The following is a 24,376-nucleotide window of genomic DNA, read 5'->3' as shown; positions in this document are numbered from 1 at the left end:
CATCGGGTTAATTACCCGATGCGTACTGCAGCCACATGTCACAGTGCAGGAGCCGGCACTGGCAGCAAGAGCTGAGGCTGGTAACCAGCGTAAACATCGGGTAACTAGGGAAAGGTCTTCCCTTGGTTACCCGATGTTTACGCTGGTTACAGCTTACCGCAGCTGCCAGTGCCGGCTCCTGATCGCTTCATTTCGTCGCTCTCTCGCTGTCACACACAGCGATGTGTGTGTCACAGCGGGAGAGTGACGACCAAAAAATGAAGCTGGACATTCAGCAACGACCGGCGACCTCACAGCAGGGGCCAGGTCGTTGCTGGATGTCACACACAGCGACAGCGACGGGACGTCGCTGCAACGTCACAGAAAATGGTGACGTAGCAGCGACGTCGTTGTCGTCGTCGTTATGTGTGACACCAGCTTAAGAGTTAACATGAAGTTTACAGCCAGCAATCTCTTATCTCAAAGTCTGCTTTTGTTTACCTTCAATGTTAGTTTAAGCCTCTTAGCTTTATCATTAGTGGGTCTCAGCAGTGTGTGAGCTGTAGTCCAACTCCACCTCCTCTGTAATTAGCAACCTCTGTCTATGGAAATGTCCGCTGAAAGCCTGGTGTGGGCAGGGACAGCGCCCAGAGCTCCGCTACATGCAAATATAATATCTTTCACTGTGTCAGAACAACTGCACCCAGTAATGTAAGTGATACATCGTTTGATTGATAATCTCTTTACCTACATCATGCTGCTCTTGGATGAGATAGCAAAAACCTGCTGACAGATTCCCTTTAAAAGACTGGCTAGATCCACAGAAACTGGTGGGGTTTGCCCAACATTCCTCTAAAGTGTATGGCCACCTTCAAGATGATGAAGATTTTTTTTCTTACTAAATCTATGTATATGTGTATGTAGTGTATTGTGAGAGTGTATTAATATATTCACCTACCGCCGCTCTTCTCCTTCTGAGGGATATCTCCGCTCTTCAGGCTCTACAGGTCACATTGTGCTTTGTGTCACCTGGAAGTGTCTTTTACTATGTACAGTTAGGTCCAGAAATATTTGGACAGTGACACAATTTTCGCGAGTTGGGCTCTGCATGCCACCACATTGGATTTGAAATGAAACCTCTACAACAGAATTCAAGTGCAGATTGTAACGTTTAATTTGAAGGTTTGAACAAAAATATCTGATAGAAATTGTAGGAATTGTACACATTTCTTTACAGACACTCCACATTTTAGGAGGTCAAAAGTAATTGGACAAATAAACCAAACCCAAACAAAATATTTTTATTTTCAATATTTTGTTGCGAATCCTTTGGAGGCAATCACTGCCTTAAGTCTGGAACCCATGGACATCACCAAACGCTGGGTTTCCTCCTTCTTAATGCTTTGCCAGGCCTTTACAGCCGCAGCCTTCAGGTCTTGCTTGTTTGTGGGTCTTTCCGTCTTAAGTCTGGATTTGAGCAAGTGAAATGCATGCTCAATTGGGTTAAGATCTGGTGATTGACTTGGCCATTGCAGAATGTTCCACTTTTTTGCACTCATGAACTCCTGGGTAGCTTTGGCTGTATGCTTGGGGTCATTGTCCATCTGTACTATGAAGCGCCGTCCGATCAACTTTGCGGCATTTGGCTGAATCTGGGCTGAAAGTATATCCTGGTACACTTCAGAATTCATCCGGCTACTCTTGTCTGCTGTTATGTCATCAATAAACACAAGTGACCCAGTGCCATTGAAAGCCATGCATGCCCATGCCATCACGTTGCCTCCACCATGTTTTACAGAGGATGTGGTGTGCCTTGGATCATGTGCCGTTCCCTTTCTTCTCCAAACTTTTTTCTTCCCATCATTCTGGTACAGGTTGATCTTTGTCTCATCTGTCCATAGAATACTTTTCCAGAACTGAGCTGGCTTCATGAGGTGTTTTTCAGCAAATTTAACTCTGGCCTGTCTATTTTTGGAATTGATGAATGGTTTGCATCTAGATGTGAACCCTTTGTATTTACTTTCATGGAGTCTTCTCTTTACTGTTGACTTAGAGACAGATACACCTACTTCACTGAGAGTGTTCTGGACTTCAGTTGATGTTGTGAACGGGTTCTTCTTCACCAAAGAAAGTATGCGGCGATCATCCACCACTGTTGTCATCCGTGGACGCCCAGGCCTTTTTGAGTTCCCAAGCTCACCAGTCAATTCCTTTTTTCTCAGAATGTACCCGACTGTTGATTTTGCTACTCCAAGCATGTCTGCTATCTCTCTGATGGATTTTTTCTTTTTGTTCAGCCTCAGGATGTTCTGCTTCACCTCAATTGAGAGTTCCTTAGACCGCATGTTGTCTGGTCACAGCAACAGCTTCCAAATGCAAAACCACACACCTGTAATCAACCCCAGACCTTTTAACTACTTCATTGATTACAGGTTAACGAGGGAGACGCCTTCAGAGTTAATTGCAGCCCTTAAGCCCACTTTACACGTTGCAATTAGTTGTACAATCGCATTTGCGATGTGACACGCCCAGGTTGCATATGGGATCTTATGAGATTTCACGTTGGCTGTTCATTTGCTGTCACACGAGCGTTAGTAGTCTATGTTAAATTGATCAATGTTATGTGCGATCCTTTAGATCATGTGATCTGTGACGTATGCATTGGGCACCTTTTTTTTTTTTTATTTATTGACTTGCCAAGCGTGTGTAATGTGTAGGGATGTGTTTTTACTATGTCATCTGCCATTCAGCTCTGCTACATGGCCGCTAACAGCAGACACAGACAGCCATGTAGCAGAGCTGAATGGCAGATGACAGCAGACACAGACAGAGCCGCACTGTCAGAATGAACTCGGGTGAACTTCACCCGACTTCATTGTCATGCTGCGGCTCTGTCTGTGTCGCGTCCTGATTAGCGGTCACCAGTGAAGGGCTCACCGGTGACCGCTAATCTCCTAAGTTACTGAAGTTAGCAGCCCTCTCTCATACTCACCAATCCCCGGCACTGCACGGCGTTCACACTGCTCCGGCGGCTTTTACTGTTTTGAAAAAGCCGGCCGCCCATTAAACAATCTCGTATTCCCTGCTTTACCCGCCCGCCGGCGCCTATGATTGGTTACAGTGAGACACGCCCCCACTCTGAGTGACAGGTGTCACACTGCACCCAATCACAGCAGCCGGTGGGCGGGTCTATACTGTGTAGTGAAATAAATAATTAAATAATTAAAAAAAAACGGCGTGCGGTTTCCCCCAATTTTAAAACCAGCCAGATAAAGCCATACGGCTGAAGGCTGGTATTCTCAGGATGGGGAGCTCCACGTTATGGGGAGCCCCCCAGCCTAACAATATCAGCCAACAGCCGCCCAGAATTGCCGCATACATTATATGCGACAGTTCTGGGGCTGTACCCGGCTCTTCCCGATTTGCCCTGGTGCGTTGGCAAATCGGGGTAATAAGGAGTTATTGGCAGCCCATAGCTGCCAATAAGTCCTAGATTAATCATGTTAAGCGTCTATGAGACACCCTCCATGATTAATCTGTAAATTACAGTAAATAAACACACACACCCGAAAAAATCCTTTATTAGAAATAAAAACACAAACATATACCCTGGTTCACCACTTTAATCAGCCCCAAAAAGCCCTCCTTGTCCGGCGTAATCCAGGATGCTCCAGCGTCGCTTCCAGCGCTGCTGCATGGAGGTGACAGGAGCTGCAGAAGACACAGCCGCTCCGGTCACCTCCACGCAGGTAATGAAGACAGCCGCGCGATCAGCTGCTGTCACTGAGGTTACCCGCGGCCACCGCTGGATCCAGTGACAGCGGGTAACCTCAGTGACAGCTCAGCTGATCGCGCGGCTGTCTTCATTTGCTGTGTGGAGGTGACCGGAGCGCCTGTGTCTGCTGCAGCTCCGGTCACCTCCATGCAGCAGCGCTGGAAGCGACGCTGGAGCATCCTGGATTACGCCGGACAAGGAGGGCTTTTTGGGGCTGATTAAAGTGGTGAACCAGGGTATATGTTTGTGTTTTTATTTCTAATAAAGGATTTTTTCGGGTGTGTGTGTTTATTTACTGTAATTTACAGATTAATCATGGAGGGTGTCTCATAGACGCTTAACATGATTAATCTAGGACTTATTGGCAGCTATGGGCTGCCAATAACTCCTTATTACCCCGATTTGCCAACGCACCAGGGCAAATCGGGAAGAGCCGGGTACAGTCCCAGAACTGTCGCATATAATGTATGCGGCAATTCTGGGCGGCTGTTGGCTGATATTGTTAGGCTGGGGGGCTCCCCATAACGTGGAGCTCCCCATCCTGAGAATACCAGCCTTCAGCCGTATGGCTTTATCTGGCTGGTTTTAAAATTGGGGGGAACCGCACGCCGTTTTTTTTAATTATTTAATTATTTATTTCACTACACAGTATAGACCCGCCCACCGGCTGCTGTGATTGGGTGCAGTGTGACACCTGTCACTCAGAGTGGGGGCGTGTCTCACTGTAATCAATCATAGGCGCCGGTGGGCGGGTAAAGCAGGGAATACGAGATTGTTTAATGGGCGGCCGGCTTTTTCAAAACAGTAAAAGCCGCCGGAGCAGTGTGAACGCCGTGCAGCGCCGGGGATCGGGGATCGGTGAGTATATGAGAGAGGGGGATAGACTGACATGGACAGAGAGTGAGGGACAGAGATAGTGACCGACTGACAGAGATTAGTGACTGACAGACATTGTGAGGCGCTTCAGAACGCAGCTTTTCAGCTGCGCTCTGAAGCGGACCTTTTTTAAGCTGCGGTGCAGAGCGCACACCTGCGCACATTGCATCAGACACCAAAATCGTATGAGGGATGTCACACGTTACAATTGACTAGGTTCGTGCAACAAAACGCTCATTTCTAGAGAATGATACGATGTGTTTGCGATCAACGGTTTTGCGTTCAATCCTGATCGCAAGTAGATGTCACACGCAGATACCTCACAAACGATGCCGGATGTGCGTCACTTACAACTTGACCCCAACGACGGATTGTGAGATATATTGAAGCGTGTGTAGCGGGCTTTAGAGTCCCTTGTCCAATTACTTTTGGTCCCTTGAAAAAGAGGAGGCTATGCATTACAGAGCTATGATTCCTAAACCCTTTCTCCGATTTGGATGTGAAAACTCTAATATTGCAGCTGGGAGTGTGCACTTCCAGCCCATATTATATATATAATTGTATTTCTGAACATGTTTTTGTAAACAGCTAAAATAACAAAACTTGTGTCACTGTCCAAATATTTCTGGCCCTGACTGTAAGTCACTTACATTATGCTTACATTGTAAGGCTATGTGCGCACTGGAAAATGGAATTTTCTCAAGAAAATTCCGCAGGTATTCAAAGATAACCGCACCCGCGGTAAAAAAACGCGGCAAACCGCACCCGAAAACCGCATGCGGTTTGCTGCGGTTTTACCGCGGTATTGTTTGCGGTATTGCCGCGGTTTTGCCGCGTGCGGGTTGGCAAATGTGCTTTAAGCCTGCTTTACACACTTCAATAAATCCTTCAATCCGTCGTCGGGGTCAAGTTGTAAGTGACGCACATCCGGCATCGTTCGTGACGTGTTTGCGTGTGAAACCTACATGCGATCGATATTGAACGAAAATACGGTGATCGCATACACGTCGTTTATTCCTCATACATTGGACGTTTGGTAGTACGAAACTAGTCAATTGTAACGTATGACATCCCTCATACGATTTTGTTGTCTGAGGCTATGTGCGCAGGTGTGCGCTCTGCACCGCAGCTTAAAAAAGGTCTGCTTCAGAGCGCAGCTGAAAAGCTGCGTTCTGAAGCGCCTCACAATGTCTGTCATTCACTAATCTCTGTCAGTCCGTCACTATCTCTGTCCCTCTCTCTCTGTCCATGTCAGTCTATCCCTCTTACCCCCTCTCTCATATACTCACCGATCCCCGGCGCGGCTCTGCACGGCATTCACACTGCTCCGGCGGCTTTTACTGTTTTGAAAAAGCCGGCCGCCCATTAAACAATCTCGTATTCCCTGCTTACCCCGCCCACCGGCGCCTATGATTGGTTACAGTGAGACACGCCCCCACGCTGAGTGACAGGTGTCACACTGCACCCAATCACAGCAGCCGGTGGGCGGGTCTATACTGTGTAGTGAAATAAATAAATAAATAATTTAAAAAAACGGCGTGCGGTCCCCCCCAATTTTAAAACCAGCCAGATAAAGCCATACGGCTGAAGGCTGGTATTCTCAGGATGGGGAGCTCCACGTTATGGGGAGCCCCCCAGCCTAACAATATCAGCCAACAGCCGCCCAGAATTGCCGCATACATTATATGCGACAGTTCTGGGACAGTACCCGGCTCTTCCCGATTTGCCCTGGTGCGTTGGCAAATCGGGGTAATAAGGAGTTATTGGCAGCCCATAGCTGCCAATAAGTCCTAGATTAATCATGTCAGGCGTCTATGAGACACCTTCCATGATTAATCTGTAAGTGACAGTAAAAAAACACACACACCCGAAAAAAATCCTTTATTAGAAATAAAAAACACAAACAAATTCCCTCATTACCAATTTATTAACCCCGACAAACCCTCCATGTCCGGCGTACTCCACAGTCCTCCAGCGTCGTGTCCAGCTCTGCTGCATGGAGGTGACAGGAGCAGCAGAAGACACCGCCGCTCCGGTCACCTCCACGCAGGTAATGAAGACAGCCGTGCGATCAGCTGATCTGTCACTGAGGTTACCCGCTGTCACTGGATCCAGCGGTGGATGCAGCGGTGGCCGCGGGTAACCTCAGTGACAGCTCAGCTGATCGCGCTACTCACCTCAGTTGCTGACTGGAGCTGACCGGAGCGGAGGTGAGTAGCGCGATCAGCTGAGCTGTCACTGAGGTTACCCGCGGCCACCGCTGTATCCACCGCTGGATCCAGTGACAGCGGGTAACCTCAGTGACAGATCAGCTGATCGCACGGCTGTCTTCATTACCTGCGTGGAGGTGACCGGAGCGGCGGTGTCTTCTGCTGCTCCTGTCACCTCCATGCAGCAGAGCTGGACGCGACGCTGGAGGACTGTGGAGTACGCCGGACATGGAGGGTTTGTCGGGGTTAATAAATTGGTAATGAGGGATTTTGTTTGTGTTTTTTATTTCTAATAAAGGATTTTTTTCGGGTGTGTGTGTTTTTTTACTGTCACTTACAGATTAATCATGGAAGGTGTCTCATAGACGCCTGACATGATTAATCTAGGACTTATTGGCAGCTATGGGCTGCCAATAACTCCTTATTACCCCGATTTGCCAACGCACCAGGGCAAATCGGGAAGAGCCGGGTACTGTCCCAGAACTGTCGCATATAATGTATGCGGCAATTCTGGGTGGCTGTTGGCTGATATTGTTAGGCTGGGGGGCTCCCCATAACGTGGAGCTCCCCATCCTGAGAATACCAGCCTTCAGCCGTATGGCTTTATCTGGCTGGTTTTAAAATTGGGGGGGACCGCACGCCGTTTTTTTTTAATTATTTATTTATTTATTTCACTACACAGTATAGACACGCCCACCGGCTGCTGTGATTGGGTGCAGTGTGACACCTGTCACTCAGCGTGGGGGCGTGTCTCACTGTAACCAATCATAGGCGCCGGTGGGCGGGGTAAGCAGGGAATACGAGATTGTTTAATGGGCGGCCGGCTTTTTCAAAACAGTAAAAGCCGCCGGAACAGTGTGAATGCCGTGCAGCGCCGGGGATTGGGGATCGGTGAGTATATGAGAGAGGGCTGCTCAATTCAGTTACTCAGGGGATTAGCGGTCACCGGTGAGTCCTTCACTGGTGACCGCTAATCAGGGCGCGACACAGACAGAGCCGCAGCATGACCATGAAGTCGGGTGAAGTTCACCCGAGTTCATTCTGACAGTGCGGCTCTGTCTGTGTCTGCTGTCAGCGGCCATGTAGCAGAGCTGAATGGCAGATGACATAGTAAAAACGCATCCCTACACATTACACACGCTTGGCAAGTCAATAAATAAAAAAAAAAAAGGGTGCCCAATGCATACGTCACAGAGCACATGATCTAAAGGATCGCACACAAAATTGATCAATTTAACATAGGCTACTAACGCACGTGTGACAGCAAATGAACGACCTACGTGCAATCTCATTCAATCGCATATGCGACCTGGGCGTGTCACATCGCATACGAGATCGCATACCTAATTGTAAGGTGTAAAGCTGGCTTTATTGCATTCAATGCAATAAAGCACATTGAAGAAAAAAAAAAATCATTTCCTTCTTTTAGATAGATAGATAAAGAGACAGAAGAATAGATAGAGGGATAGATAGAGGGATAGATAGATAGATGGATAGATAGATAGAGGGATAGATAGAGGGATAGATGGATAGATAGATAGATAGATAGAGGGATAGATAGATAGACAGATAGATAGAGGACAGATCGCTGCATTTCCCACGGTCTGCAGTGAGTTCACATTACCGGCCGTGGGAAATGCCCTGTGGTTACCTCTGCTGTCTCGCTGCGAGGCTGCATTCAGCAGTGTCTGTGTCAGTCGCGGCTGAATGTAAGCAGTGCAGGAGCTGTGGATTACGCCGGATCTTTGTTTCGGGAGGGGTTAATAAAATGGTGAACGAGGCTTGTTTGTGTTTTATTTAAAATAAAGGATTTTTCTGTGTTTTTTATTCACTTTACTTACGGGTTGATCATGTAAGCTGTCACATAGATGCTGCCATGATCAAGCCTGGAGTTAATGGCGGTGATCCGCCACCATTAACCCCTTGTATTACCCTGACTGCCACTGCTACACGGCGGCAGGAAGAGCCGGGGACACGCCGGTACCGCCGCATAATGCATGCGACAATCCCGGGGCAGCTGCGGCTGATATTCTCGGTTGCGGGAGGGGGAGTGAGGCGGGGGACATTAATCCTGCCCCTCGCCATCCCCAGCCTGAGAATACCGGGCCGCCGCTGTGTGCTTACCTCGGCTGGACGGTAAAAATACAACGGAGCCCACGTGTTTTGTTTTCTATATTTCCGTTTGATTTCTATGTGTGTTCTATGTGTCTGTGTTCTATGTCTGTGATGTGTGTGTGTGTGTCTGTGAAATGTGTGTGTTTACTCTCTGCTCCGCTTCCTCTTCCTGTAATGACATCACTTCCCTGCAAAACCGCAGGCAAGCGATGTACATTACCGGAGGTAAACCGCGAAATACCGCAGGGAATAACGCAGGAAAACGCAGTGAACCGCACAGAATTTGCTGCCTGCGTTATTCCCTGCGGGATTTCACGATTACATTGGAGTCAATGGAGTGAAATCCCACAGCGACGTGCGAAAAAGAATTGACATGCAATTGTTTTTGCTGCGGGAATCCCGCAGCAAAACATGCAGCTGTCAAATTCCGCCTAGTGCGCACAGGATTTTTGTTTTCCCATAGGTTTTGCTGGTGATTCACTGCAGAGATGTTATGAACATTTTCTGCAGCGAAACATGCAGCAAAACCGCAAAAAATCCGCGGCAAAATCCGGTAAGTGCGCACAGGGCCTAAAAGCCACTTGTAGCTCACATATTGAGCATAGAGTGAACTGGATAGACTGAAGAGGAGCAGAGCGGCGCTGGATCTCTGAGAAAGTGGGGGCATCATGTGAATCTGGCAGCACACTGGCTGCCACGGGTTTATCATACCACAACAGATGGATATCAGCCTCCTGATGAACCATGAAATGGGGAAACGCGTTGAGGCAGCATAAGCTAAGTTATATGTCCCTGCTATAATTGAGATTCTCATTGAGAAAGGTTTGCGGCCTCTTATCTTTTGAGGCTGATTGTGAGCTCCATTTTGGCACAGTATCACTTTATGGTTTTGCACTGCACTTTATATATACGCACTGTACTTTATCTTTTGGCTAGGGGCTCATAGGGTCATAGCAGGGACAGTCGTCGAGGAGTGGGGGCGCCACTACGTATCTTTAGGGTGCCAACCTCCACGGCTAGGTAGAGCAAAGGAGGGAGTGGACATTGTAGGGAATTATTTTCCCTCTCTCTTCTGTGCACAAAATCACTTTATTCACATAATTGTGGTAATGTACCTTTTAGAATTAAGATAAGATTAAATGTTAAGTTTTAGATAGGGTTTATGTTAATTGCATGCACACCCTGTAACTAGTGAATTTTAAAGTGGGGGTAGACTCTGACAGGACACTACATACAAATATATACCGATGTAATAAAAAATCCTGATTGGAGGCTTCTTTAATACCTTCTAGATATTCCCTGTACATGTACGACAGATACCATTTATGCACGTATGGAGGGGGCTCAGGAGCCGAGCCAGTACCATACATCCCATCAGTCAACTGCAGTCCAGCTGTAACCGCACCAAGTGCAGGTGTTTAACCACTTAAATGCCTCTGTCAATCTCTAACAGGTTGATTTAGTTGCTGTGATCTGGGATCGAGCTCAGTCACAAAGCCCTTCACTCCCATGAAGTGATTGCAGAGTGCCCATGGGTAGCCATGGGAGTTGTCGCTGCCATCTTTGTACTCTTATCGAGACCAACTTATCTTAATTTTACTACATGCTGTAAAGTGTGAATCACCCCACTTTTCTCAGTACAAAAATATAGAAATTAAGGAAAAAAATGTTTTGTATCACTGTCTTTAAAGCGGAAATGTCGTTTATGTTTTTATTTCATAAATCAATAGTACACGTAAAAATAAGTAACTTTGTAATATTTCTTATCAGATACATTTGCTTCTTTCTCTACCAGAATTGATCAGTCATCATCACAATGCTCAATTCTGAGGTAAAATATGTATTCAGTGAAAACTTTACCATTACTGAGAGGCAGAGGGTGGAGCTAGAGGCAAAGGGTGGAGCTAGAGGCAGAGGGAGGAGCTAGAGGCAGAGGGAGGAGCTAGAGGCAGAGGGAGGAGGGAGGTCCTAGAGGCAGTGGGTGGAGCTAGAGGCAGAAGGTGGGACTTGAGGCAGAGGGTGAAGCTAGATGCAGAGGGAGGAGCTAGATGCAGAGGGAGGGTCTAAAGGCAGTGGGAGGAGCAAGAGACAGTGAGGAGCTAGAGGCAAAGGGTGGGGCTAGTAGCAGAGCTCCTCCCCCTTCTCTATTTATATAGAGTCTCATCAGTAACAGCTGCCATCCCCTATCTCAGTAATGGGAAAGTCTTCACTGAATTCAGATTTTACCTCCGAATTGAGAATTCTAACAATGACTAATCAATTCTGACAGAGAAAACAGCAAACTTGTCTGATAATATATTACGCCAAAACCAGAGTCTAACTACTTTGATAAAATTACATAGAACTTTAATAATATCAAAAATTACGTACAAATCACACAGTTAAAATACAAGATTTGAGAAAGGAAGGAAGATCCTACCCTAACCTTTCTCTTCCTCAAAAACGGGGGTCGGCGTCCTAGTATGAAGACGCCCCCGTTCCTCGACGGCTAACCCTGGGTAAGGCCCTCCCTAGTGGGTTAGATGTGACCCCTCTCAGATAGAAACAACCCCTAAAGTAGTAACACCACAGTGAGGAAGAGGTGCTCAGTCCGTAGTGGCTAATTTGTCTGTATCACCACTTAGGTGAGTAGGGATATGGGGCCTAGGGAAGTCGTCAGTTATTCATGAGTCCATGTGCTCAGTGAAATGATAGATGGATGAGTCACATTACTTATAACCACAATACAAAATTTGTCCAATAGAAACAATAGTCCACATTCCATATGTAAACTAATTCAAGAGATGCCCGACGCGTTTCGCCCTTGTCACTATCAATATTCAGGGGCTCATCAGGGGCTTTTCAACATATTCTTGAAACAAATTTCCGGTTTTGAACAAATCAACAGTAGTGGATTTATTCACTTCAGGGGGGTATAGGAGGTTAGTATGCTGCCTACTCAGCTGGTCTATCATGAGGCTTGTCAGGATGAATTTTTCACCTTTCTGAATGGAGGTTCCTGTCTTACTTAAAGGTTAATGAAATTCACAAAGGGAGCTGGACCCTGGAATATTTGTGCTTAATCCACTCTGGACCATATTTATATCGCTCAGAACAATGGCTGTGGGGTGTGACTATATACACATAGCCCACAACAGGATCAATTTACTTATGTGCATCAGCCGAAGTAAATATTTTCAAATGGTCAGCTATTTACCAATGGCAGTGTAAACACTTATGCAGCCTCCAGTGTTAAAGGAGAGGTATATATACCCAAAAGTCCTAGTTGCTGTCCCACAATGGGGCAAGGAGTAACCATAGGGAACCACAGCAACCAGTGTCTTACACAGGTCCTTGTGGAGGGTTCCAGGTCTGGCGTCCAGCGATCGATATATATACCTCTCCTTTAACACTGGAGGCTGCATAAGTGTTTACACTGCCATTGGTAAATAGCTGACCATTTGAAAATATTTACTTCGGCTGATGCACATAAGTAAATTGATCCTGTTGTGGGCTATGTGTATATAGTCACACCCCACAGCCATTGTTCTGAGCAATATAAATATGGTCCAGAGTGGATTAAGCACAAATATTCCAGGGTCCAGCTCCCTTTGTGAATTTCATTAACCTTTAAGTAAGACAGGAACCTCCATTCAGAAAGGTGAAAAATTCATCCTGACAAGCCTCATGATAGACCAGCTGAGTAGGCAGCATACTAACCTCCTATACCGCCCTGAAGTGAATAAATCCACTACTGTTGATTTGTTCAAAACCGGAAATTTCTTTCAAGAATATGTTGAAAAGGCCCTGATGAGCCCCTGAACATTGATAGTGACAAGGGCGAAACGCGTCGGGCATCTCTTGAATTAGTTTACATATGGAATGTGGACTATTGTTTCTATTGGACAAATTTTGTATTGTGGTTATAAGTAATGTGACTCATCCATCTATCATTTCACTGAGCACATGGACACATGAATAACTGACGACTTCCCTAGGCCCCATATCCCTACTCACCTAAGTGGTGATACAGACAAATTAGCCACTACGAACTGAGCACCTCTTCCTCACTGTGGTGTTACTACTTTAGGAGTTGTTTCTATCTGAGAGGGGTCACATCTTACCCACTGTGTTAGCCGTCGAGGAACGGGGACGTCTTCATACTAGGACGCCGACCCCCGTTTTTGAGGAAGGGAAAGGTTAGGGTAGGATCTTCCTTCCTTTCTCAAATCTTGTATTTTAACTGTGTGATTTGTACGTAATTTTTGATATTAATAAAGTTCTATGTAATTTTATCAAAGTAGTTAGACTCTGGTTTTGGCTAAATATCTACTTTACGCAATCTGCATTGGTGTACAACTGATAATATATTACAAAATTGCTTATTTTCATGTGTACTATTGATTTATGAAATATTTTATTTATTTATTTATTTTTTTATCCAATCAATTTTTATTGTAGGAAGTTACAGTACAAAAAGAAGAAATTCAGGTATCATTGGCAATAATACCCAAAGAGAATAATTAAAAAGGATACTCCATAACACCATACAACAAAAAATGTGGGTGTAGGTTGGTAGCCATATACCCCACATTGCACAACTCAGGAACAATAGTTGAAGGAGAAACAAAACGAGTTTTTAAGGTGCAAAAAATCAAATACATTTATTGGAAAACAAGTGATGAGAATCCATAAAATCATCAATAATTAAAAGCTGTTACAAATTCACTGGACGGCAGATGACACGGTATAGGGTTAATGATGATCCTTGCAGAGTGCCACCATTGCATATTAGTACAATTTTCTCTCTATCCTCTCTATCCCCTGATGAAGATTGGTGACCCCAATAATTGAAACGTACGTAGGGCGTTTCTGAGGTATTTTTTCCTGGTTGGTGATGTGTGCATGGGAATTACGGACTGGTTCATGCATTTTTATAAACAATGTAAAAAAAGCTATTGTTCTATGTTATCAGCCCTAGCATGGGTTTTTATGCTGTAGCCTAGATTGTGTGCTGCAACCTATGTAAGTGTACACTATGTCTATAAAAATTGTACTAATATGCAATGGTGGCACTCTGCAAGGATCATCATTAACCCTATACAGTGTCATCTGCCGTCCAGTGAATTTGTAACAGCTTTTAATAATTGATGATTTTATGGATTCTCATCACTTGTTTTCCAATAAATGTATTTGATTTTTTGCACCTTAAAAACTCGTTTTGTTTCTCCTTCAACAAAGAGAATAATGCTGTAACAAGTGGTATTATAACCTTTGATTATGATTCATATTTCCTATCAAACCACCAACAATTATGTCTGATCCATGTTGCAACTTTTTTAGGTTAATCAATACCCAATACGTGTAGTCAACTTACTAAATTAATCTTTAATCCTCAAAACACGGCTTCCAAACAACCAGAATGAAATAAAAATTAAAACGACAGTTACACTTTAAAAGTCCGATCTATCAAAATCTAAAATCATATCTGACCCATACAGTAAACGCCATGAAAAATAGAAAAATTTACTCCAGAATAGCTTTTTTTTCTTGTTATCACACCTTCCCCCAGAAAATGCTATAGAAACGACCAAAACTTTGCTAGTACAAAAAGAAAAACAAACAAACTACAGTTAGACACTAATAAAAAAACGGGCACTCACACTAGGGTTTGGAAAATAAATAAATAATAAATATATGGGTCTTAGAAAATAGTGACAAAAATAAAAATTAAATATAAACTATACTGTACAAGTGTGGTATCACTGTTATCATACTGACCTAAAACATCATGTTGCAATTTTTACTACACAATGAACACCATAAAAACGATACAGTGACATAATTATGGGCTGTTTTTTACCATTTCACCAAACTTTGAATTCTATTCCCATTTTTCAGCAGATTGTTTGGTAAAATGAACCATGTCATTCAAAACGACAGCTCATTCCGCAAAAAAATAAGCCCTCGTCTGGCTATGCCGACAGAGGATAAACCATTATGGCTTGTGGGGAAAAAAACAAACCAGAATTGCAAAAATAAGAATTGGCCCTGATATGTTAGATCAGAACAAATAGGTTGCAAAAGTATTCACACCCTTTATCAATATCCCAATTGCAAATGGGACATTTTGGTATTTTCTTTTCCTTCTGAAATCAACGAAGAATGCTCGTATCTCTTTCCAGGATTTCTTCGCCTTTATAAATCATCCACCAATGGAAATTGCACAGAACTGGTGAAAACAAGAGTATGTGTTATTAATACATCACCTTCTGTAGATTTTGCAGTCCACCTGAATTTTTCGTCATGCATTGTTTATAACAGTAATTGAAAAATCCCCTTTAACTTCCCTTAGGCAAATGAAAGAATTATGTTCGATCAATGGATTGTGTACTGATATGGATTAGACTGATTTAGAAAGCGTGGGCTGCATCCTCCTCCACCTTAGGCTGATATATAATAGATGGTGTTCACGCAGCACTTACTACTTATTAAGCTGCTGCAGTCAGTGGATTCGGCCCACAGAAAGAGCATTTCTCATAGAGAACGTGATCATTTTATCACTTTGGTACAGACTGATCTCAATTTAGAATACGAGTTTTAAATATTTATACTATGAACAGAAAGGAAGTTTCTGCTTTTCCAGAATTCGGTAACGTTTGCCGAAGATGAAGTCGTCAATGAATAAAATAACAGTTGTGTTTTGGGTCTGCTAAATAATGCACTTGATCTTTCTCTTCCCATTTATTCATGTTGACACATGTTGCATTTAGGTTCATGGCAAGACTGCAGAACAACCAAATCCATGTACAAATCAAAAAACACTCATAGGATGCTGAGTGATACTAATATTTTATGCACAGGGATTTATAGAAACAAAATAAATAAACATAAAATGTAGGTGTTCCTTTAAAGAGGTTGTTCACTACTTTTACATTGATGGCCTGGCCTTAAGCGGGCTTTTCACGCTACGATATTTCTAGCAATTGCTAGTGATATCGTACGCAAAAGCACCCGCCCCCATCGTGCATGTGATATCGTGTGATCGCTGCCGAGCGAACATTATCGATACAGCACCGTCACACGCACTTACCTGGTCGTTGTCGTCGCTGTGACTGCCGAACAATCCCTCCCTCAAGGGGGAGGTGCGTTCGGCGTTACGGCAACATCACCGCGACGTCACTAAGCGGCCGGCCAACCAAAGCAGAGGGGCGGAGATGAGCGGGACGAACATCCCGACCACCTCCTTCCTTCCTCATTGCGGGCGGGATGCTGGTAAGGTGAGGTTCCTTGCTCCTGCGGTGTCACACACAGCGATGTGTGCTGCCACAGGAACGAGGAACAACATCTTTAAACAACCATTAACAATTTTTGGTTTTAGGACGACCTCTCCATGGTGAACGGTTTTCACCACTTCGGAGGATGTTTAAGGTCGCTGGTAAGTGTTACACGCTGCAATACCGTTAATGACGCCAGTTGTGCGTCACTAACGACGTGATCCCGACGATAAAACATTAATGATATCTTAGCGTGTAAAGCCCCCTTTAGAATCAATGTCTCATCTGCCAGGGTCCAACACCTGACACCCTCATGATCAGCTGTTCCCAGTCCCGGCAACCATAAATTCTCAGTTCTGGAGCTGCTCCGTCTTCTGATAGTGGCCACAGCTGGGTACTGCACATACGCCTCCTATTGATCTAAATGGGAGGCGGCTGTGCAGCTCCTGGCTACGGCCAGTATCAAAAGACGGAGCTGCTCCAGAACTGAGCATTTTCGGTTGCTTTCTGCTGGGACTGGGAACAGCTGATTGGCCGGGGTGCGAGGTGTCGGACCCCAGCCAATCAGACATTGATGACCTATCCTAAGGATATGCCTTGATGTAAAAGTAGTGGACAGCCTCTTTAAGGGATTATTCACATGTTAGATTTTTCCATGTATGAGCAAAACAGACTGATTTTATTCTGATCAGAGTCTCGTTCGAGAGTCATCCATTTTCCCCGAATGTGGAGAAATGAAGAAAAAAAAAAATTTCTCTAGCTTCTCCATAATGACAGTCCATGAAAATTGGACTGTACTCGGATGACATCCAAGTGCGGTCTGTCACAGATTTGAATTGCCAATTTTGATCCGACACAGATCGAAATCAGACTTTCTGCTGACCGCAAAAAATCAAGGACATGTGTTTGGCCCCATAAAATTGCACAGGTACGAGTGCTGTCCGCGAAAATAATGGAAAGCATTTGTATGCAAAACTGACGAATGAAAGAGTCCTTAGGTAGGGATTCTCATATTTTTTATCTACTGGCGCTTTGCCAAACTGACCAATGTGATGCTTGAGCCTCACCAGACAGACCAAGGTCATATCTGGGCCTCAATACCTGTAGGAGCAGATTATGCCAAAACTAATAATATTGCCTAGTTTACCTTTCATTTTTTCTCTGAATTATGCATAACCTTAGAAGGAACTCAAAATAGATCAATTATATTGTCAAATTTTAGATTACTACAGCTGCAACTTCTGTAAAAACAACCTCCAAAAATGCGCTTCACTAACAACTAGGTGGCCCCACAGTGTGAAAAGCACCAAGCTAAGTCAATTTTCCAGTTTCCAGCTTTTATTTTTTCCAGCACTTGTTAAAAAGAAAATGAATTAAGTGCCTTGGTTGATTAATATTGGCAATTCCTCCATTTCTTTTGTTGATGTAGTTTATATACATTAGATCTGAATACTGTAATATTCCTGTGAAAACCTAGACATTGTAAAATGCTGAATTAATCTGCTTCACTGCATATTGCCATTGACAATTAGACTGGTCATATGCATTAGTTATCTGTTGGCTATCTCTCCCGACCTCCCATATACATGCACGCTCGACGGACTCTTTCCTACCTTGAGACTACAAGATTGAACATATTTGAAATTCAATGGTCTGATCCTTCTCTTCCCTTCATACGGTCTGATCCTTCTCTTCTCTTCATATGGTCTGATCCTTCTCTTCTCTTCATATGGTCTGATCCTTCTCTTCCCTTCATACGGTCTGATCCTTCTCTTCCCTTCATACGGTCTGATCCTTCTCTTCCCTTCATACGGTCTGATCCTTCTCTTCCCTTCATACGGTCTGATCCTTCTCTTCCCTTCATACAGTCTGATCCTTCTCTTCTCTTCATATGGTCTGATCCTTCTCTTCTCTTCATATGGTCTGATCCTTCTCTTCCCTTCATACAGTCTGATCCTTCTCTTCCCTTCATACAGTCTGATCCTTCTCTTCCCTTCATACAGTCTGATCCTTCTCTTTCCTTCATACAGTCTGATCCTTCTCTTCTCTTCATACGGTCTGATCCTTCTCTTTCCTTCATACAGTCTGATCCTTCTCTTCTCTTCATACGGTCTGATCCTTCTCTTCCCTTCATACGGTCTGATCCTTCTCTTCTCTTCATACGGTCTGATCCTTCTCTTCCCTTCATACGGTCTGATCCTTCTCTTCCCTTCATACGGTCTGATCTTTCTCTTCCCTTCATACATTCTGGTCCTTCTCTTCTCTTCATATGGTCTGATCCTTCTCTTCCCTTCATACAGTCTGATCCTTCTCTTCCCTTCATACGGTCTGATTCTTCTCTTCATATGGTCTGATCCTTCTCTTCTCTTCATACAGTCTGATTCTTCTCTTCCCTTCATACAGTCTGATCCTTCTCTTCCCTTCATACGGTCTGATCCTTCTCTTCATACGGTCTGATCCTTCTCTTCTCTTTATACAGTCTGATTCTTCTCTTCCCTTCATACAGTCTGATCCTTCTCTTCCCTACATACAGTTTGATCCTTCTCTTCATATGGTCTGATCCTTCTCTTCCCTACATACAGTCTGATCCTTCTCTTCATATGGTCTGATCCTTCTCTTCCCTTCATATGGTTTGATCCTTCTCTTCCCTTCATACGGTCTGATCCTTCTCTTCCCTTCCCTTCATACATACTATATCAGTGACAGATGTTGCCAACTATCGATTAGACCAGAGCCCATCTATCATAGGGATTCACCCCTGAAGAGTATTGGACGAAACGCATCTGGAGCCTGTTAGGGACACTTTAAGGCAACAATTGATGATGGACAGATAGGTAGTGCTTTTACAATATTTTTCAGGACTCATTATCTTACAATGGACACCGAAGCCTCAACAGTGAATTCCAAAAAAATACTGGAACACACATAATTAAATTCTTTTTTCATATATAATATTGATATCCATCAGACAGATGGATTTCTATCATGAAACAGCACAGATAATATAATCACCAAAATAATCACCATTGTGAAATCTTTGTTGCGGTTCCCAGGCTAACAACAGTGGAAAATAGGTGTACAAAGCTGTTGAACGTTTCGGGAAACACTCCTTTCTCAAGCAAGTGCTTCCAGTTTCTTCTGAGGATAAAACAACGCTCATAATGTGACAATTATTTTTTCTGCTATAAACCCTAGTAAAATAGGAATGATTAGGGATTGTGGTCCTGCTCCTGAAGGCTGTTCTTGGGATTTTTCCTGATGTATTCCTTTCCCATTTAAGGATTTGGTGAGACCAAACCCATTTATTTGAGCACAGATCTGCACTATTTTTACCATTGTTTATTGATAGTCCGCAATATGAGTAAAGCTGGCCATGCACATTAGGTTCTGCTGACAGCCATCTCAGCCGAGTCTTCCATACACAGCAGCGCTCGCTCAGCTGAGTGCTCCTCTCTTCTCTAGGAGAAAGTTGCCGACTGATACATTGCTTGGCAGCTTATCTTAGGGAGAACAATGTGGTTGGCAGTATGAAATCAGACATTCATGATCAACAACTCATCTATCAGTCAGCTGGTGCCTCCATACACATTAGACCATGGTCCGAACCGGTTGATATTGTCAGATTCTGCAAACATTTGTCTAATGTGTACCGGTTTGCATCAGTGTTGACCTTGATGACATTGGCATCTATAACTAACCGCCAAATGGTAGCTATGATCCCTTTATCATATTTCATAAGATTCTAATTGTGTTTAAAACTTAATCTTTAATGATCTCTTATTAAAAGTGTTTTTCTGATGGATCTATAGTCCCTGACTATTGCTGTTGGAGGACAGTCAAGAGACTCACGCTTTAGATGATCCACTCCCTCTCGGTTCACCTGATATTAATCTAATGTCTAAGGTCAGCGTTATAGGGTAAAACCGCAGGTACATAAAATTAATGACTAGCCAAAACTATCAATTGACTGAAATGCAAAAATCTAATGCACAAACACCAAATAGAGCTTTTTTGTGTCTTTAAATTGTGGGGTAACTGGGAAACTTCCTTGAGTTGACTATTCTAATGGATTCGGCCTCCTTCTGTAATTCAAGGAGCCAAGTTTCGGAAATATGTTGGCCATTCTGCACATGTCACTAATGTACGCTGGTCCAATGACTTCCAGTGGGTTTTGAGCACCGGTGGAGCTGACCACTCTGTTTTTCAGTGGAGATTCATTCCTGAAGGATTGGCAAATGGCATCATTGAAACACCACTTCAAGGTAAGTGTGATGGTTCTTTTGCAGTGATTGAATAGGATATGATAATATGTTAAGGGGATGTGAAGCATCAAGCAAGAAGCAGACAGAGTTATTCATCAATATACTGGGGCTGCTGCTTGTAGGGAAAACATCCTGGGAATACAGTGGCTTTTTAAAAAGGACCTTTAACCAAATTTTTCATGTTGAACTGAACGCAGGATGTAATAGTAACGGCAGAACAGAATAAAATATATATATTTTTAATTTTGCCTATCTGTTGCAAAGGTATATATTTGACCCCTAATTAATTAATTTTCGTTAGCTTATATAGTTTATCCTGGGGCGTGCACTTTTCTCCCTGTATGATGCTGACCAATCCTATGCAGGAAGCATCTCTCAGAGTAAAGAAGAACACGCCCCCACCATGGCATAGAGCAGGTTTTTCAGTGTGTGAGATGTAAGGATATAGCTCTGATCACCTGGTCTAACCTCCTTCATGAGTCGGTGTGGGGGGAGGGGCAGTGCAGCTGAGTTTAGCTGAGTCACATTACAAAGCCTTCATCAGTTTCCTCCTTTCATAGCACTGTTAGCTCTTATCAAAAGATTGTAAAAACCATCCCACCACAACAAGGTGTACTCAGTGAGGAAGGTTCCTAATTATTGTAGTTCCCCTCGCTATGTAAAAGTAAGCCTCAAATTAAAAGGGGACAGAGCAGGATCCAGACCTGACTGTTTCCCAAACCCTGACCATGGACAGCTATAAAGACAAAATATGCAGGCCAAAAAGGGGGGAGCCATTCCTTTATATGTACAATGTACAAGAATGTAAAGCAAAACTGAAGAAATAGGCCAGCACACATTTTGTTATAAGTGCAATGTCTAGGTGCACATTCGCACTGTGTACTTTATCTGTTATTTAATAATTAGCCACTTCATATAGAAGCTGTCACCAGGTTTTCCCAATATAAAGTAAAGCCACCACCTTCATTTCATCTATTACTGCAGTCCAATGACCTGTATGTAAGCACTGAACTCCCCCTGCATATTCCAAAAAATACCTTACATACATCTGGCATATGGTGCCGTCCGGTTTGATAGGCATCTGTTTTTTTTTTCTTATCACCTCCTCAATCCTTGCAACTGCGAATCTCCTGGTTTGATTGATGTGGATGACGCTATATCATCCACAGATTGCCACGAATCTTGCACCTGTGCTGTTTAAGTGCAAGACTTAGCAAGTGCTCTACGCTCTGCCCTACTAAGGACAGAACAAAGACCTATAATGCGCCGGCCGGTGGTAGCATTTATTAACCCGGTAGTGAATTGTTGCTGGTGCACACGCTGTTCATGACCTTGTTCTACCTTAGTGGTGCAGAACAAAGTGCGCCTGCGCCGGTACAAGAATCGCGGGAATCTGCAGATGATTTAGGATGTGTCGACTACGTAAAACTAGGAAAGTGGCAGCTGTAGGGATTGAGGAGGCGCTGAGAAAAGAAAACAGACGCCCGTTCGACTGTACTATACTGGGCCATCTGCCAGAAGTATATAAGGTATTCTTTGACATATGCAGGGAGATTAAGAGCTTAGATATGGGTCGATAGACTGCAGTAATAGAGCAGATAAAGGTGTGGCTTTAGTGACCAGTTTCCTTTAAAGTTATTAATGATTAAATAATGAATATTACATTAAAGTAGAACCTATAGTTACTCATTGCTAAGAGCAAAAAATCGACTATAAAGTTCTTAGAGTAAAATATCGCCCCATCATAAAGTATTTCTTGTCATTTGTGTGATGAACTTTATTTTGTGTTCTACTTTTAAAACTGTTTGAGATTTGTTTGATCCATGTCATCTTCACGTCTGATATACCGAATATATTTTTTACAGGGATCATTTTTTGTCTGACAATCCTGCTAGTCCACTGACTTAAAATAGCAAATATCATGTTTATGATCCACGACGAAGGGATTACATTAAAATCTATTTTGCTGACAAGTCACAAAGTGGAAATGTAGAGATGGTGGGATAATGATATAGAGCTACTGTAAAGCTTCACTTATAGATTGGTGCTTGTTATGATAAATTTAGAATATGACTAGAAGGGTCCTTAGCGGGTCAGATAGAGTATATTTAATGGTTATATGTAAATGTAATATGGTAAATTAGAAAAACAAATCTAAACTCACCTTATCTATCCCCTCCAACTTCAATGTTGCCTTTTGTTCACGGTTTACTCCCTGCAGTGGCTATCCAGTGGCTGTACCAATAACCGGCTGTACATGCCAACATCATTGCTAACGTCAGCGATTAGCTGGAGTGATCACATGAATGTTTTAACCTATTTCATGGACTTGCCTATATTTGTAAAACTTTTTATAGACCAGGACCATCCATTTGAAGGTTTAAATGCTATAGACACCTTTTGAGACAATTATTTTTGCTCATATACAAATGTTTTTTCCTAAAAAAAAAAACATTTTTTCAACAGGGCTTTGGTGATTATTTTGGATCTTTTGGCTTCTGCAGTCTCTATTTATCACTGGACATAGCAGACTACAGAGTGATTTTAGAAGAAGGAAAGCTTTTGTATTTTTAGTGGTTGTGCCGTTAATTCCTTTTTCGAATTAGTCTCTAACCCTCATCTCTCTTTCACTATTGTTTGCGGGCATGGTCTGTAACTGTAACCCTCATCTCCCTTTCACTATTGTTTGTGGGTATGGTCTCTAACCCTCATCTCCCTTTTACTATTGTTTTGCTGGCATGGTCTCTAACCCTCATTTCCCTTTTACTATTGTTTTGCGGGCATGGTCTGTAACCCTAATCTCCCTTTCACTATTGTTTTGAGGGCATGGTCAGTAACCCTAATCTCTGTTTCACTATTGTTTTGAGAGCACAGTTTTTAAACCTCTCCCTTTCACTATTCTTTTGTTCGCATGGTCTCTAACCCTCATCTCCCTTTTACTATTGTTTTGTTGGCACAGTCTCTAAAGGCCCCTTTACACACTAAGACTTTCAGCGATCCCACCAGCGATCCCAACCTGGCCGGGATCGCTACAAAGTCTCTGGTGAGTCTCTGGTGAGCTGTCAAACAGGCAAACCTGGCCAACGACGCAACAGCGATCCGGACCTGCAGAACGACCTAGCTAGTCAAAACACTGGAAACGAGTGATGTGTCACAATATCTGTCAATCACTATTCTCTGTCAGTCGGTCTCTCCCTCTCGGTCTCTGTTCTCTCTCTGTCGGTCCGTCACTATCTCTGTCCCTCTCTCACAGTCTGTCGGTCATTTTCCCCTCCTCCCTCATACTCACCGATCCCCGGCGCGGTGCTGCACGGCATTCACACTGCTGCGGCGGCTTTTACTATTTTGAAAAAGCCGGCCGCTCATTAAACAATTTCGTATTCCCTACTTTCCCCGCCCACAGGCGCCTATGATTGGTTGCAGTGAGACACGCCCCCACGCTGAGTGACAGGTGTCTCACTGCACCCAATCACAGCAGCCGGTGGGCGGGTCTAAACTGTGCAGTGAAATAAATAATTAAATAATTTAAAAAAACGGCGTGCGGTCCCCCCCAATTTTAAAACCAGCCAGATAAAGCCATACGGCTGAAGGCTGGTATTCTCAGGATGGGGAGCTCCACGTTATGGGGAGCCCCCCAGCCTAACAATATCAGTCAGCAGCCGCCCAGAATTGCCGCATACATTATATGCGACAGTTCTGGGACTGTACCCGGCTCTTCCCGATTTGCCCTGGTGCGTTGGCAAATTGGGGTAATAAGGAGTTATTGGCAGCCCATAGCTGCCAATAAGTCCTAGATTAATCATGTCAGGCGTCTCCCCGAGATACCTTCCATGATTAATCTGTAAATTACAGTAAATAAACACACCCGAAAAAATCATTTATTAGAAATAAAAAACACAAACA

General features: G+C 43.7%; 1 protein-coding gene across 3 annotated transcripts in view; it reads left to right on the top strand.

Moving 5' to 3' along the window:
• The window catches only part of EML6 (EMAP like 6), a 338,267-nt gene that overhangs the window by 143,682 nt on the left and 170,209 nt on the right, over window positions 1-24,376 (top strand). For all 3 annotated transcript variants that reach the window (XM_075339339.1, XM_075339338.1, XM_075339340.1), the window contains exon 11: window positions 20,306-20,473. In XM_075339339.1, the coding sequence (XP_075195454.1) occupies window positions 20,306-20,473 (168 nt within the window). The remainder of the gene's footprint in view (window positions 1-20,305; window positions 20,474-24,376) is intronic.

This window comes from Anomaloglossus baeobatrachus, chromosome 3, assembly GCF_048569485.1.
Source record: "Anomaloglossus baeobatrachus isolate aAnoBae1 chromosome 3, aAnoBae1.hap1, whole genome shotgun sequence".
Taxonomy (NCBI): Eukaryota; Metazoa; Chordata; class Amphibia; order Anura; family Aromobatidae; genus Anomaloglossus; species Anomaloglossus baeobatrachus.
The sequence above is the reverse complement of the archived record's forward strand: the minus strand, read 5'-3'. Positions and strand labels throughout refer to the sequence as shown.